Source organism: Lepisosteus oculatus, chromosome 22 (genome assembly GCF_040954835.1).
Source record: "Lepisosteus oculatus isolate fLepOcu1 chromosome 22, fLepOcu1.hap2, whole genome shotgun sequence".
NCBI classification, from domain to species: domain Eukaryota; kingdom Metazoa; phylum Chordata; class Actinopteri; order Semionotiformes; family Lepisosteidae; genus Lepisosteus; species Lepisosteus oculatus.
This window is the reverse complement of record NC_090717.1, coordinates 555,297-571,127: the sequence shown is the minus strand read 5'-3', so window position 1 is coordinate 571,127 and position 15,831 is coordinate 555,297. Positions and strand designations below refer to the sequence as shown.

Here is a 15,831-nt window from a genome sequence, read left to right as displayed (position 1 = left end):
CTTGATTTCTGTGTCGTGTAGTGTGAGACCAGGAGCTGCAGACTGCTCCAACATTCCTGCTAATTTATTGATATAGATATTGAACAGTGTTGGGCTCAGGCTGCAGCACTGTCTCACCCCACGGCCTTGGGTGAAGAATTTGGTCCTTTTGTTTCCAGTTTTCACTGCACATTTGTTCTCCGAGTACATTGATTTAATTATGTCGTACACTTTGCCCCCTATGCCACTTTGGAGAAGTTTATAAAACAATCATGACAAATCGAGTCAAATGCTTTTTTGAAATCGACAAAGCAGACAAAAAATTTTCCTTTGTGTTTTTTGTGGACATGTTTGTCTATCAGTGTGTGTAGGGTGTAAATATGATCAGATGTGCGGTGATCTTTTAAGAAGCCAATCTGACTCTTGCTCAGGACATTGTGTTCGGTAAGGAAGGCCAGTATTCGTGAATTCAGGATACTGCAGAATACCTTCCCCAGGTTACTGTTCACACAGATGCCCTGGTAGTTGTTGGGATCAAGTCTATCTCCACTCTTATTGATGGGCGGGATCAGTCCTTGGTTCCAGGCCTCGGGGAAACATCCAGCTGTCATGATGAGATTGAGGAGTTTGAGCAGGGCTTGTTGCAACTTTGGGCTGCTGTGTCTCAGCATCTCATTTATGACTCCATCATGGCCACAGGCTTTGCGTGGTCTGAGGGCCTGGAGTTTGTCCAGTAGCTCCTGCTCAGTGATTGGGGAGTCTAAGGGGTTTTGGTTGTCTTTGATCGGCAATTCCAAAATTTCAAGTTTTTCACAAGTGGTGTTTTGGTCTGATTGATTTGTATTTGGGAGCTTTTGATAGAGATTTTCAAAGTATGTTTGCCAGATTGTTCCATTTTGGATGGCCAATTCTTCTGGTTTTGATTTGTTTAAATTGTTCCACTTCTCCCAGAAACAGTTCTGATTTAGTGACTCCTCAATTTCTGCAAGTTGTTTGTTTATGTATGTGTTTCTTTTCTTTTTCAGCGTGTGTTTGTAAAGTTTTACCATGTCACAGTACCCGAGGCGCAGATCTGTGTTGTGTGGTTGTCTGTGTTTTTCATTTGAGACATTTGGTAGTGCATTTCTGATGTTTTTGCACTCCGTATCGAACCACTTTTCTTTTGCTTTTGTTTTTTGGTAGTTTTTTTATTTAGCTGTTTTTAGCCTAGATTTTGATGCTAGTTTGTGGAATAGGTGATTTAGTTTTTGTGTGGACCTGTTTATGCCGAATTTGTTGGTTTGATATGGAGTGTTTAGGAATGTGTCCAACAATGTCTGAATTTCTTCATCGTTCAGTGCAGTTTGGTATCTGTCTAGGCTGTCTGTGTCCCATCTGTATGCCTGGTTGAGGTCATACAGCTGGCTGGGCTGTGTCAGTGTGTCTCTGTGCTGGTGTGCTCTCTTCATGTAGAGTGTGATCTGGCTGGGGTCGGAGAGAGGAGTTTGTGGCCTGACAGTGAAGGCACTGATACAGGAGGAGTCCAGGTCAGTGATGGCGTAGTCCACCATACTGCTGCCCAGAGCTGAGCTGTAGGTGAACCGCCTAGAGAGTCCCCTGTAGTCCTGCCGTTGACGATGTACAGGCCCAGCCCTAGACAGAGCTGCAGCAGCTCGCGCCCGGTGCTGTTGACCGTGGTGTCATGGCTGCACCTGTGTGAGGTGACCGGTGTGTGGTACAGAGGGGATTGTCCGAATATGTGAGTGTTTCCCTGTGTGCTGGTGAAGTCTGCCAGTGTGCCTGTTCGTGCATTGAGGTCACCACAGAGCAGCACGTTTCCCTGGCCCTGGAAGTGACCGATCTCCGTGTGGAGACTGGGGAGAATTCCCTCACTGAGGGCGGGATGTAGACAGCACACAGGAAGACCTCATTTTATGTACAGATGGTATTTCTTTTGATTTTAAGCCAAACTCGTGACTCTTCTTTCTTTACTAATTGTATGGAGTGACTGAGCTCCGCTCTGTACCACACAATGATCCCCCCAGAGTCTCTGCCCCGGGTGATTTGGGTTTTTTTGACAGAGGGCACCATGATCTCCTTGTAGCCTGGGGGACAGTGGGTAGCCAAGTCTCCCCGACACCATGTCTCCTGTAGGATCATGATGTCTGTCTCCTTTACATCTTTGATAAATTCGGGATCAGTGCTCTTCAGCCCAAATGCTGACGAGCCCAGACCCTGAATGTTCCACATACTTATTATTAGAGATCTCATTGTTATCGTTTGAATTATCTTTGCAATTTGTTATTGTTTTCTGGAACTGTATCAGATTAGTGTCGGACATTTACATCATCAACAGAAACAAGTATTGTGCTGGGTTTGTGTCTGTCGCTGTGGGTGGTCATACTGTAGTTCAGCTCATAAGCCAGGTGCAGATGAGATTCAGGAGCTGCCGGGTTTCTCCCAGCTCCGAACCGCTCGGGACCGCTGGTCTGGCCAGAGCTGCAGTGTAGCTTTGCAGGAGGGGCTCGGTCCGGCTCTGCTGTTGTGCTGGGTGGGGAGGGGTTGTGGTTCTGGTCCGGTTCAGCTGCTGGTCTGGGTGAGGGGCATGGGGTGGGGCGCTGGTTCTCTCTCTTTGTCCCTCTTTCTCCTTCTCTCTCTGTTCCTCTCTTTATCCCTCTCTCTCTATCCCTCTCTCTATCCCTGTTCCTCTCTATCCCTCTCTCTGTTCCTCTCTCTATCCCTGTTCCTCTCTTTCCCTCTCTCTGTTCCTCTTTCTATCCCTGTTCCTCTCTATCCCTCTCTCTGTCCCTCTCTCTGTCCCTGCTCCTCTCTTTCCCTCTGTCCCTCTCTCTATCTCTCTCTATCCCTCTCTCTGTCCCTCTCTCTGTCCCTCTCTCTCTATCCCTCTCTCTGTTCCTCTCTCTCTATCCCTCTCTCTCTATCCCTCTCTCTGTTCCTCTCTCTATCCCTCTCTCTCTATCCCTCTCTCTATCCCTCTCTCTGTCCCTCCATCCCTGCAGCCTGTGATGGCAGAATTCCAGTTCTCCAGGAGGAGTCTCTCTCCACTGCTCAGCAGCTTGGGAAAATAAAGAGCTGCCCTGCTCACTTGTGAATAATAATTCACATTAATTGCGTGTATATAGCGCCTTTCACCCTGACGTTTCCCAAAGCCCCTTCCAAAAGGAGGAACCCACTTCACCCCCCCGCTGCCGCGCTGCCCCCTGCACCAGGGGCAACAAGGGGGGCCGCTGGGGGGCCAGCAGGGCCGGAACGTACCCGGACTCCAGAGGAGACAGCAGGTCCTCTGGGTAGATATCTCCCCGTACCTGCGCATCACTCGCCCTCCCAGCAGAAACACAGCTCACACACCACGGAGGAAATAGTTCATTTATTCACACTGGGACACGGCAGGTCCTCAACGCGAGAACATTCACCCACAGGCCCTTTCCTTGGACAGGAAGCCCCGCTCTCATTTAATTATAAACAATCTACCGGGGGAAAGGGCTGTGCTGCACTGGAGGGAATCTCGGAACGATCCGGCACGCTGTCCAGGAAGCCCTGACGGCGGTCCAGACTTGTGTTGGGCCGTGCGTGGGTGGTCTGGGTTCTGGACCCAGAGGCAGAGGGTCCTGGGCCCAGCAGGCTAACAGACACCTGTGTTGGTCCAGGGGTTACCTGAGGACAGCGGGCTGGGCCGGACCGGGCCGGACCGGGCCGGGTCTTGGGCTCCTGGGCTACAGAGGGCGGACGGTCCGAGCCCGGAAGGAGCTGGAAGTGTGTCTAGAGTTTGGCCAGAGCCAGGGAGTTGTTTTAATCTGCAGGAGGGAGGGGAAGGGACCAGAACCCAGGCCCGTGTGCGGGACGCTGAGGGAGCAGACACCGGGCCCGGTGCTGCTGGGCTCAGGACCCGGGTTCCTCTCTGCGCTTCACCCTGGGGTCACCGGGCCTCGCTGTAGCACGCCAGTCTTGTCCACAGCTCCGGTCCAGATCGGTCCCCTCTCTTCCGGGCCCTGGAGTCGGGCTGCACCGGTGCTCAAGGCCATGACAATCGCTGTCAGAAGGTGGGAGTGCAGACCAGAGGGAGGAGAGAGGACGGAGGTGATGGTGGCTCAGGGCGGTGAGAGTCCAGCACCGTGGGTGTCCAGCGCAGGGGTGTCCAGCACTGTGACTGTCCAGAGCTGTGAGTGTCCAGTGCGGAGAGGGTCCAGCGCTGTGAGGGTCCAGCTCGGTGAGAGCCCCCACGCCCCCACGCCGCGGGCAGCTCTACCCGAAGAAGCCGTGGAAGAAGACAGCGACGGTCAGCAGGATGATGGCGTTGATGTTGACCACGTTCCGCCACAGCGGCTGCTCGGTGGTGTCGGTCAGCTTCCTCTGCAGCTCCGCCTGCTCCTCGGCGCTCAGCTGGGGGCCGGTGCTCTGCTCGAACCCGCAGAACCAGTTGTAGGCCTTCCTCCAGCAGCTGGGGTCCCCTTGGGGCACGGGCTCTGAGCGAGACAGCACAGCACACTGCCTCACTGCCTCACCTCCAGACAGCACAGCACACTGGCTCACTGCCTCACCTCCAGACAGCACAGCACACTGGCTCACTGCCTCACCTCCAGACAGCACAGCACACTGCCTCACTGCCTCACCTCCAGACAGCACAGCACACTGGCTCACTGCCTCACCTCCAGACAGCACAGCACACTGGCTCACTGCCTCACCTCCAGACAGCACAGCACACTGGCTCACTGCCTCACTGCCTCACCTCCAGACAGCACAGCACACTGCCTCACTGACTCACTGCCTTAACTCCAGACAGCACAGCACACTGGCTCACTGCCTCACCTCCAGACAGCACAGCACACTGCCTCACTGCCTCACCTCCAGACAGCACAGCACACTGGCTCACTGCCTCACCTCCAGACAGCACAGCACACTGCCTCACTGCCTCACCTCCAGACAGCACAGCACACTGGCTCACTGCCTCACCTCCAGACAGCACAGCACACTGCCTCACTGCCTCACCTCCAGACAGCACAGCACACTGGCTCACTGCCTCACCTCCAGACAGCACAGCACACTGCCTCACTGCCTCACCTCCAGACAGCACAGCACACTGCCTCACTGCCTCACCTCCAGACAGCACAGCACACTGGCTCACTGCCTCACCTCCAGACAGCACAGCACACTGGCTCACTCTTTCACTCTGTCCTTCACTCACTCTCTTCCTCTGTGTCTCACTCTCACACTCTTCCTCTGTGTCTCACTCTCACTCTTCTCTCACCCTCCACCTCCAGGGCAGGCGGCTCCTCCCAGTCCTGCTCCAGGTCCTCCCTCGGCTCCTTGCTGTTCCTCAGAGTCCAGCACAGCCGGTGCAGCTGTGGGGAGAGCCAGGGTCAGGGTCACCGGGGTCAGGGCAGGGTCATCGGGGTCAGAGTCAGGGTCAGGCCAGGGTCATCAGGTTCAGGGGCAGGGTCAGAGTCAGGAGAGTCTGGAGCAGAGTCAAGGGCAGGGGCAGGGTCATCAGGGGCAGAGTCATTAGGGGCAGAATCAGGGGCAGGGGCAGGGTCAGAGTCAGGAGAGTCTGGAGCAGAGTCAAGGGCAGGGGCAGGGTCATCAGGGGCAGAGTCATTAGGGGCAGAATCAGGGGCAGGGGCAGGGTCAGAGTCAGGAGAGTCTGGAGCAGAGTCAAGGGCAGGGGCAGAGTCAGGGGAAGGGGCAGGGTCATTAGGGGCAGAATCAGGGGCAGGGGCAGGGTCAGAGTCAGGAGAGACTGGAGCAGAGTCAAGGGCAGGGGCAGGGTCATCAGGGGCAGAGTCATTAGGGGCAGAATCAGGGGCAGGGGCAGGGTCAGAGTCAGGAGAGTCTGGAGCAGAGTCAAGGCAGGGGCAGGGTCATCAGGGGCAGAGTCATTAGGGGCAGAATCAGGGGCAGGGGCAGGGTCAGAGTCAGGAGAGTCTGGAGCAGAGTCAAGGCAGGGGCAGGGTCATCAGGGGCAGAGTCATTAGGGGCAGAATCAGGGGCAGGGGCAGGGTCAGAGTCAGGAGAGTCTGGAGCAGAGTCAAGGGCAGGGGCAGGGTCATCAGGGGCAGAGTCAGGGGAAGGGGCAGGGTCATTAGGGGCAGAATCAGGGGCAGGGGCAGGGTCAGAGTCAGGAGAGTCTGGAGCAGAGTCAAGGGCAGGGGCAGGGTCATCAGGGGCAGAGTCAGGGAAAGGGGCAGGGTCATCAGGGGCAGAGTCAGTAGAGTCTGGGGCAGATTTAGGGTGAAAAGTCGGGGTTGGGGTCAGGGGTGAAAGGTCCTCACGTGCTTGTCGTCGATGGGTTTGGTCATCAGGGAGACGGCCACCACCAGGATGCAGGTGATCCCGAACAAGATGAGGGCAAAGTAGAGGTAGTGGATCCCACAGATGATGTAGGGGCAGTTGCTGGGCGTGACGCAGCTCCCCGTCCCGTATGCAAACTCTGTGAACATGCGGGCCAGCCCGATCAGCAGCCCGATCAGCAGCCCGTAGAACGCCCCCTGGGGGACAGAGACAGAAGTGCAGTGAGCATAATGTCTGCCTGCTTGTGCGCTTGTGTGTGTTTCTGAGTGTGTCTGTGTGTGTCTCTGTGTGTGTGTTCTTGTGTGTTTGTGTCTATGTATGTGAGTCTGTGTAAGTTAGTGTGGTCTGTTAATGTGTCTCTGTGTGAGTATGTCAGTGTGTATGAGAGTCTGTGTGTGTCTGTGTCCCTCTGTGTGTGTGTGTGAGTGTGTATGTGAGACTATCTGTGTGTGTGAGTGTGTATGAGACTGAGTGTGTATGTGAGACTCTGTGAGTGTGTCTGTGTGTGTGAGTGTGTGAGACTATCTGTGTGTGTGAGTGTGTATGTGTACTGTATGTGTGAGTGTGTGGGTGTATAATTCTGAGTGTGTATGTGAGACTCTGTGAGTGTGTCTGTGTGTGTGAGTGTGTGAGACTATGTGTGTGTGAGTGTGTGAGACTATCTGTGTGTGTGATTGTGTATATGTGAGTGTGTGTATGAGACTGAGTGTGTATGTGAGACTGTGTGTGTGTGACTGTCTGTGTGTGTGAGTGTGAATGTGTCTGTGTGAGACGGTGAGTGTGTATGTGAGACTCTGTGAGTGTGTCTGTGTGTGTGAGTGTGTGAGACTATCTGTGTGTGTGAGTGTGTATGTGTACTGTATGTGTGAGTGTGTGGGTGTATAATACTGAGTGTGTATGTGAGACTCTGTGAGTGTGTCTGTGTGTGTGAGTGTGTGAGACTATGTGTGTGTGAGTGTGTGAGACTATCTGTGTGTGTGATTGTGTATATGTGAGTGTGTGTATGAGACTGAGTGTGTATGTGAGACTGTGTGTGTGTGACTGTCTGTGTGTGTGAGTGTGAATGTGTCTGTGTGAGACGGTGAGTGTGTATGTGAGACTCTGTGAGTGTGTCTGTGTGTGTGAGTGTGTCTGTGTGTATGAGACGGTGAGTGTGTATGTGAGACTGTCAGTGTCTATATGAGTATGTAAGTGTTTGTCTGTGTAAGTGTGTGTGTCTGTGTGAGTATGTGCGTGTATGTGAGACTGTGAGTGTGAGTGAGAGTTTATGTGAGACTGTTCGTGTCTGTGTGTGTATGTGAGTGTGATACTGTGTGTACGATACTGTGAGTGTGTATGTGAAACTGTGAGTGTGTGTATGTGTGAGTGTGTATATGAGACTGTGTGTGTGAGACTCTGTGAGTGTGTGTGTATGAGACTATGAGTGTGTATGTGAAACTGTGTGTGTGTGAGTGTGTGAGTGTGTATATGAGACTGTGTGTGAGAGTGTGTGAGTGTGTATGTGTATGAGACTATGAGTGTGTATGTGAGACTGTGTGTGTGAGTGTGTGTGTGTATGAGACTGTGTGTGTGAGAGTGTGTGAGTGTGTGTGTATGAGACTCTGTGAGTGTGTGTGTATGAGACTATGAGTGTATATGTGAAACTGTGTGTGTGTGAGTGTGTGAGTGTGTATATGAGACTGTGTGTGTGAGAGTGTGTGAGTGTGTGTGTATGAGACTATGAGTTTGTATGTGAAACTGTGTGTGTGAGTGTGTATATGAGACTGTGTGTGTGAGTGTGTGTATGAGACTGAGTGTGTATGTGAAACTGTGTGAGTGTGTGTGTGTCTGTGTGTGAGTTTGTATGAGACTGTGTGTGTGTGAGTGTGTGTGTGAGTGTGTGTGTGTATATGAGACTGTGTGTGAGAGTGTGTGAGTATGTGTGTATGAGACTATGAGTGTGTATGTGAGACTGTGTGAGTGTGAGTGAGTGTGAGTGAGTGTGAGTGAGTATGTGAGTGTGTGTGCGTGTGAGTGTGTGTGTGTGTGAGTATGTGAGTGTGTGTGTGTGTGTGAGACTGTGTGTGTGTGAGTGTGTGTATGAGACTATGAGTGTATATGTGAGACTGTGTGTGTGTGAGTGTGTGTGTGTGTGTGAGGCTGCGTGTGTGTCCTACCGGCTCGTTGGTGCGCTTCCAGAAGATGGCTAGCAGGAAGACGGTGGCGATGGGCGGCCCCAGGTAGCTGGTGATGGACTGGATGTAGTCAAACAGCTGGCCGCTCTGAGCCGTCTGTACCACAGGGATCCAGGCGATACTGATCCCGATCAGGACCAGGATGAACACCCTGAGGAGTCGCGACAGGAGAGGGAGTGTCAGAGCCCCACACAGCTGTGGACCCGTTACCTGAGCAGGGCCTTCACTCCGCTGACTGACACCAGCACACCGCCTGACCCGCTGCTACTCCAGCTGTCTGCCTGTCCAGCTGTCTGTCTGCCTGTCCAGCTGTCTGTGTGTCCAGTTGCCTGTCTTTCTGTCCAGCTGTCCAGCTGTCCTCACCTGCCGGCAATCATGAGCTCCCTCTCGGAGGCGCGGCGGCGGACCTTGGTGTAGATGTCCATGGTGAAGAGGGTGCTGGCGCTGTTGAAGATGGAGGTCAGGGAGCTCATCAGAGACGCCAGCATCACAGACAGCATCAGGCCCCTCAGGCCTGCGGAGAGGGAGGACAGGGGCCGGGTCAGCGTGTGACGAGGGGGCAGGAGGGAGGACAGGGGCCGGGTCAGCGTGTGACGAGGGGGCAGGAGGGAGGACAGGGGCCGGGTCAGCGTGTGACGAGGGGGCAGGAGGGAGGACAGGGGCCGGGTCAGCGTGTGACGAGGGGGCAGGAGGGAGGACAGGGGCCGGGTCAGCGCGTGACGAGGGGGCAGGAGGGAGGGACAGGGGCCGGGTCAGCGCGTGACGAGGGGGCAGGAGGGAGGACAGGGGCCGGGTCAGCGCGTGACGAGGGGGCAGGAGGGAGGACAGGGGCCGGGTCAGCGCGTGACGAGGGGGCAGGAGGGAGGACAGGGGCCGGGTCAGCGCGTGACGAGGGGGCAGGAGGGAGGACAGGGGCCGGGTCAGCGCGTGACGAGGGGGCAGGAGGGAGGACAGGGGCCGGGTCAGCGTGTGACGAGGGGGCAGGAGGGAGGACAGGGGCCGGGTCAGCGCGTGACGAGGGGGCAGGAGGGAGGGACAGGGGCCGGGTCAGCGCGTGACGAGGGGGCAGGAGGGAGGGGCAGGGGCCGGGTCAGCGCGTGACGAGGGGGCAGGAGGGAGGACAGGGGCCGGGTCAGCGTGTGACGAGGGGGCAGGAGGGAGGACAGGGGCCGGGTCAGCGTGTGACGAGGGGGCAGGAGGGAGGGGCAGGGCGTGACGAGGGGGCAGGAGGGAGGACAGGGGCCGGGTCAGCGTGTGACGAGGGGGCAGGAGGGAGGACAGGGGCCGGGTCAGCGTGTGACGAGGGGGCAGGAGGGAGGACAGGGGCCGGGTCAGCGTGTGACGAGGGGGCAGGAGGGAGGACAGGGGCCGGGTCAGCGTGTGACGAGGGGGCAGGAGGGAGGACAGGGGCCGGGTCAGCGTGTGACGAGGGGGCAGGAGGGAGGACAGGGGCCGGGTCAGCGTGTGACGAGGGGGCAGGAGGGAGGACAGGGGCCGGGTCAGCGTGTGACGAGGGGGCAGGAGGGAGGGGCAGGGGCCGGGTCAGCGTGTGACGAGGGGGCAGGAGGGAGGGGCAGGGCGTGACGAGGGGGCAGGAGGGAGGACAGGGGCCGGGTCAGCGTGTGACGAGGGGGCAGGAGGGAGGACAGGGGCCGGGTCAGCGTGTGACGAGGGGGCAGGAGGGAGGACAGGGGCCGGGTCAGCGTGTGACGAGGGGGCAGGAGGGAGGACAGGGGCCGGGTCAGCGTGTGACGAGGGGGCAGGAGGGAGGACAGGGGCCGGGTCAGCGTGTGACGAGGGGGCAGGAGGGAGGACAGGGGCCGGGTCAGCGTGTGACGAGGGGGCAGGAGGGAGGACAGGGGCCGGGTCAGCGTGTGACGAGGGGGCAGGAGGGAGGACAGGGGCCGGGTCAGCGTGTGACGAGGGGGCAGGAGGGAGGACAGGGGCCGGGTCAGCGTGTGACGAGGGGGCAGGAGGGAGGACAGGGGCCGGGTCAGCGTGTGACGAGGGGGCAGGAGGGAGGGGCAGTAGGGCGGGTCAGCGTGTGACGAGGGGGCAGGAGGGAGGGGCAGGGGCCGGGTCAGCGTGTGACGAGGGGGCAGGAGGGAGGACAGGGGCCGGGTCAGCGTGTGACGAGGGGGCAGGAGGGAGGACAGGGGCCGGGTCAGCGTGTGACGAGGGGGCAGGAGGGAGGACAGGGGCCGGGTCAGCGTGTGACGAGGGGGCAGGAGGGAGGACAGGGGCCGGGTCAGCGTGTGACGAGGGGGCAGGAGGGAGGGGCAGGGCGTGACGAGGGGGCAGGAGGGAGGACAGGGGCCGGGTCAGCGTGTGACGAGGGGGCAGGAGGGAGGACAGGGGCCGGGTCAGCGTGTGACGAGGGGGCAGGAGGGAGGACAGGGGCCGGGTCAATGCGTGACGAGGGGGCAGGAGGGAGGACAGGGGCCGGGTCAGCGCGTGACGAGGGGGCAGGAGGGAGGACAGGGGCCGGGTCAGCGTGTGACGAGGGGGCAGGAGGGAGGGGCAGTAGGGCGGGTCAGCGTGTGACGAGGGGGCAGGAGGGAGGACAGGGGCCGGGTCAGCGTGTGACGAGGGGGCAGGAGGGAGGACAGGGGCCGGGTCAGCGTGTGACGAGGGGGCAGGAGGGAGGACAGGGGCCGGGTCAGCGTGTGACGAGGGGGCAGGAGGGAGGACAGGGGCCGGGTCAGCGTGTGACGAGGGGGCAGGAGGGAGGACAGGGGCCGGGTCAGCGTGTGACGAGGGGGCAGGAGGGAGGACAGGGGCCGGGTCAGCGTGTGACGAGGGGGCAGGAGGGAGGGGCAGGGGCCGGGTCAGCGTGTGACGAGGGGGCAGGAGGGAGGACAGGGGCCGGGTCAGCGTGTGACGAGGGGGCAGGAGGGAGGGACAGGGGCCGGGTCAGCGTGTGACGAAGGGGCAGGAGGGAGGACAGGGGCCGGGTCAGCGTGTGACGAGGGGGCAGGAGGGAGGACAGGGGCCGGGTCAGCGTGTGACGAGGGGGCAGGAGGGAGGACAGGGGCCGGGTCAGCGTGTGACGAGGGGGCAGGAGGGAGGACAGGGGCCGGGTCAGCGTGTGACGAGGGGGCAGGAGGGAGGACAGGGGCCGGGTCAGCGTGTGACGAGGGGGCAGGAGGGAGGGGCAGGGCGTGACGAGGGGGCAGGAGGGAGGACAGGGGCCGGGTCAGCGTGTGACGAGGGGGCAGGAGGGAGGACAGGGGCCGGGTCAGCGTGTGACGAGGGGGCAGGAGGGAGGACAGGGGCCGGGTCAGCGTGTGACGAGGGGGCAGGAGGGAGGACAGGGGCCGGGTCAGCGTGTGACGAGGGGGCAGGAGGGAGGGGCAGTGGCCGGGTCAGCGTGTGACGAGGGGGCAGGAGGGAGGGACAGGGGCCGGGTCAGCGTGTGACGAGGGGGCAGGAGGGAGGACAGGGGCCGGGTCAGCGTGTGACGAGGGGGCAGGAGGGAGGGGCAGGGCGTGACGAGGGGGCAGGAGGGCGGGGCAGGGGCCGGGTCAGCGTGTGACGAGAGGGCAGGAGGGAGGACAGGGGCCGGGTCAGCGTGTGACGAGGGGGCAGGAGGGAGGACAGGGGCCGGGTCAGCGTGTGACGAGGGGGCAGGAGGGAGGGGCAGGGGCAGCGAGGGCAGAGCAGGAGACTCACCGTCAGGCATGAGCTCCACCACCAGGCGGGGGTAGGCGATGTTACTGCAGCCCACAGGGGTCTTGCAGTAACGGACACACTCTTCGGGGACAACGCAGGCGACCACATCTGGGACACCGGGAGACAGAAGGACACAGAAGGAGAGCTAGAGGAGCTGTGCTTCACATCTCTAGCTCTCACGGCCTCCCTCTCCAGTCCTTTTCTTCCCTCCCTTTCCACTCTTGCTCTCTTTCTGCCCTCCCTGTGTCTCCCCCTCTCTCCCTCTCTATCTCACTCTCTCACTCTCCCCACTCTCCACCCCTCTCTCCCCCTCAGTGTAATAATACACTGTATTATTATTATTGAGAGACAGGCTCACTGTCTGTTCCACAGGCTGGGACAGGAGATCACACACTGTATTATTATTATTGAGAGACAGGCTCACTGTCTGTTCCTCAGGCTGGGACAGGAGATCACACACTGTAATATTATTATTGAGAGACAGGCTCACTGTTCCTCAGGCTGGGACAGGAGATCACACACTGTATTATTATTATTATCAAGAGACAGGCTCACTGTCTGTTCCTCAGGCTGGGACAGGAGATCACACACTGTATTATTATTGAGAGACAGGCTCACTGTCTGTTCCTCAGGCTGGGACAGGAGATCACACACTGTATTATTATTATTGAGAGACAGGCTCACTGTCTGTTCCTCAGGCTGGGACAGGAGATCACACACTGTATTATTATTATTGAGAGACAGGCTCACTGTCTGTTCCTCAAGCTGTGACAGGAGGTCACACACTGTTTTATTATTGAGAGGCAGGCTCCCTGTTCCTGAGGCTGGGACAGGAGATCACACACTGTATTATTATTATTGAGAGACAGGCTCACTGTCTGTTCCTCAGGCTGGGACAGGAGATCACACACTGTATTATTATTATTGGGAGACAGGTTCACTGTATATCAGGCTGTGACAGGAGATCACATACTGGGCTGCCAGTTCAACTGAGTTCCCTCTCCCAGTAGGATTGGGACCTGTTGTGATTAAGGCAGGTGTGGGAACTCTGGGATTAGACTTCTGAATTTCGGGAAGAATGTTTCTCTAATCCCAGAACATTTGTCACAGTGCAGTAAGAAATGCACCTCTGTCTCTATTTCTCCCTGCTGGCAGTAGGAGCACAGCCTCCTTCACCCTCTCTCCCCCTCTCTCTCCTCCTTTCTCCCTCTCTCCTCCTCTCCCTGTCTCCCCTCTCTCTCCTACTCTCTCTCTCCTGCTCTCTCTCTCCTCCTCTCCCCCTCTCTCTTCCTCTCTCCTCCTCTCCCTCCTTGTCTCTCCGCTCTCTCCTCCTCTCCCCCTCTCTCTCTCTTCCTCTCCCCCTCTCTCTTCCTCTCTCTTCCTCTCCCCCTCTCTCTCCCTCTCTCCTCCTCTCCCCCTCTCTCTTCCTCTCTCTTCCTCTCCCCCTCTCTCCCTCTCTCCTCCCCCCTCCCCCTCTCTCTCCTCCTCTCCCCCTCTCTCCTCCCCCCTCCCCCTCTCTCTCTCCTCCTCTCCCCCTCTCTCTCTCTTCCTCTCCCCCTCTCTCTTCCTCTCCCCCTCTCTCTCCCTCTCTCCTCCTCTCCCCCTCTCTCTCCCTCTCTCTCCCTCTCTCCCCCCCTCCCCCTCTCTCCTCCCCCCCTCCCCCTCTCTCTCTCCTCCTCTCCCCCTCTCTCCTCCCCCCTCCCTCTCTCTCTCTCCCTCTCCCCCCCCTCTCCCCTGTCCCCTCAGACCTGGGTACAGGATGCGGCTGGTCATGCCAGGGAACACCATGAGGAACATGGGCAGCAGCTTGAGGTAGCCGCAGAGGATACAGCCGGCCTTCACGTGGGACATGTTCTTGGCAGACAGACAGCGTTGCACGATCACCTGAGAGAGGACACAGAGGACAGGACAGAGTCACAGAGGACACAGAGGACAGGACAGATGGACACAGAGGATAGGACAGACGGACACAGAGGACAGGACAGAGGGACACAGAGGACACAGAGGACAGGACAGATGGACACAGAGGACAGGACAGAGTCACAGAGGACAGGACAGAGGGACACAGAGGACAGGACAGAGGGACAATGATTACAGGACAGTCACAGAGGACAGCACAGAGGACACAGATTACAGGACAGAGTCACAGAGGACAGCACAGAGGGACACAGAGGACAAGACAGAGGGATACAAAGGGACACAGTAGACACAGAGGGACACAGATTACAGGACAAAGGACACAGAGGAGACAGAGGATGTAGAGGAGACAGAGGGCATAGAAGGGCAAAGAGGAAAGGAGAGAGGAGCCAGGAAAGGACAAAGGGACACAGAGGCAGGTAGTGGAAACAAGAGAAAAAGAGTAGGTCTGGACCAAATATTTATAAATGCATAAATGTTGTAAATAAATATCTAAAAACTTCTATGCAATCTTTACTGTCTCCACCTGTCGCTGCGTACTGTACCTGGTCAGTGCACCAGTACCAGGTGCCCAGGACGGTCAGTCCGAAGACGAGGCCGGGCCAGGGCAGGTCGCCGGTGACGGGGTCGCGGAAGATGTGGAAGGAGTCGGGCCGCGGGGTGTAGCAGCTCTTGCTGATGTTGAGTCCCGGAGCCGAGATGAGGGAGGGCACAGCCTTCATGTACTTGTCCTTGAAGGCTTCATAACCCCCGACCTCACCGAAGCCTTCAGCCCCAGACACACAGCACACAAACACAGGGCGTCAGCAGCAAGAACAGCTGGGAGACTGCGGAAAACACTGAGGAAGAGGAGGCAGTACTCACAGAAGCCCATGAGGATGAAAGAGCCGACCACCATGATGACAGTCTGCAGAGTGTCGGTGTAAATCACTGCAGCCAGTCCACCTGAGGAGAAACAGCACAGCACACTGTACACACAGCACACTGATCACACAGCACAGCACACTGTACACACAGCACACTGTACACAGAGCACACTGTACACACAGCACACTGCTCACACAGCACACTGTACACACAGCACACTGATCAAACAGCACAGCACACTGTACACACAGCACACTGTACACACAGCAAACTGTACCAGAGCACACTGTACACAGAGCACACTGATCACACAGCACACTGTACACAGAGCACACTGTACACACAGCACACTGTACACACAGCACGCTGTACACACAGCACACTGATCAAACAGCACAGCACACTGTACACAGAGCACACTGTACACACAGCACACTGTACACACAGCACACTGATCAAACAGCACAGCACACTGTACACAGAGCACACTGTACACACAGCACACTGTACACACAGCACAGCACACTGTACACAGAGCACACTGTACACACAGCACACTGTACACACAGCACAGCACACTGTACACACAGCACACTGATCAAACAGCACAGCACACTGTACACAGAGCACACTGTACACACATCACACTGATCAAACAGCACAGCACACTGTACACAGAGCACACTGTACACACAGCACACTGTACACACAGCACAGCACACTGTACACAGAGCACACTGTACACACAGCACAGCACACTGTACACAGAGCACACTGTACACACAGCACACTGATCAAACAGCACAGCACACTGTACACAGAGCACACCGTACACACAGCACACTGATCAAACAACACAGCACACTGTACACACAGCACACTGTACACACAGCACACTGATCAAACAACACAGCACACTGCTCACACAGCACACTGT

General features: G+C 57.6%; 1 protein-coding gene across 1 annotated transcript in view; it reads right to left on the bottom strand.

The window, feature by feature from the left end:
* Positions 1-3,331: 3,331 nt before the first annotated feature.
* The window catches only part of slc5a1 (solute carrier family 5 member 1), a 29,257-nt gene continuing 16,757 nt past the window's right edge, over positions 3,332-15,831 (bottom strand). The window contains exons 7-15 of the mRNA XM_069182212.1: positions 14,892-14,972; positions 14,573-14,793; positions 13,859-13,994; positions 12,111-12,218; positions 8,802-8,952; positions 8,421-8,589; positions 6,246-6,461; positions 5,225-5,318; positions 3,332-4,442 (exon numbers count right to left, since the gene is read on the bottom strand). Coding sequence (XP_069038313.1) covers positions 4,222-4,442; positions 5,225-5,318; positions 6,246-6,461; positions 8,421-8,589; positions 8,802-8,952; positions 12,111-12,218; positions 13,859-13,994; positions 14,573-14,793; positions 14,892-14,972 — 1,397 coding nt within the window. The 3' untranslated portion in view covers positions 3,332-4,221. The remainder of the gene's footprint in view (positions 4,443-5,224; positions 5,319-6,245; positions 6,462-8,420; positions 8,590-8,801; positions 8,953-12,110; positions 12,219-13,858; positions 13,995-14,572; positions 14,794-14,891; positions 14,973-15,831) is intronic.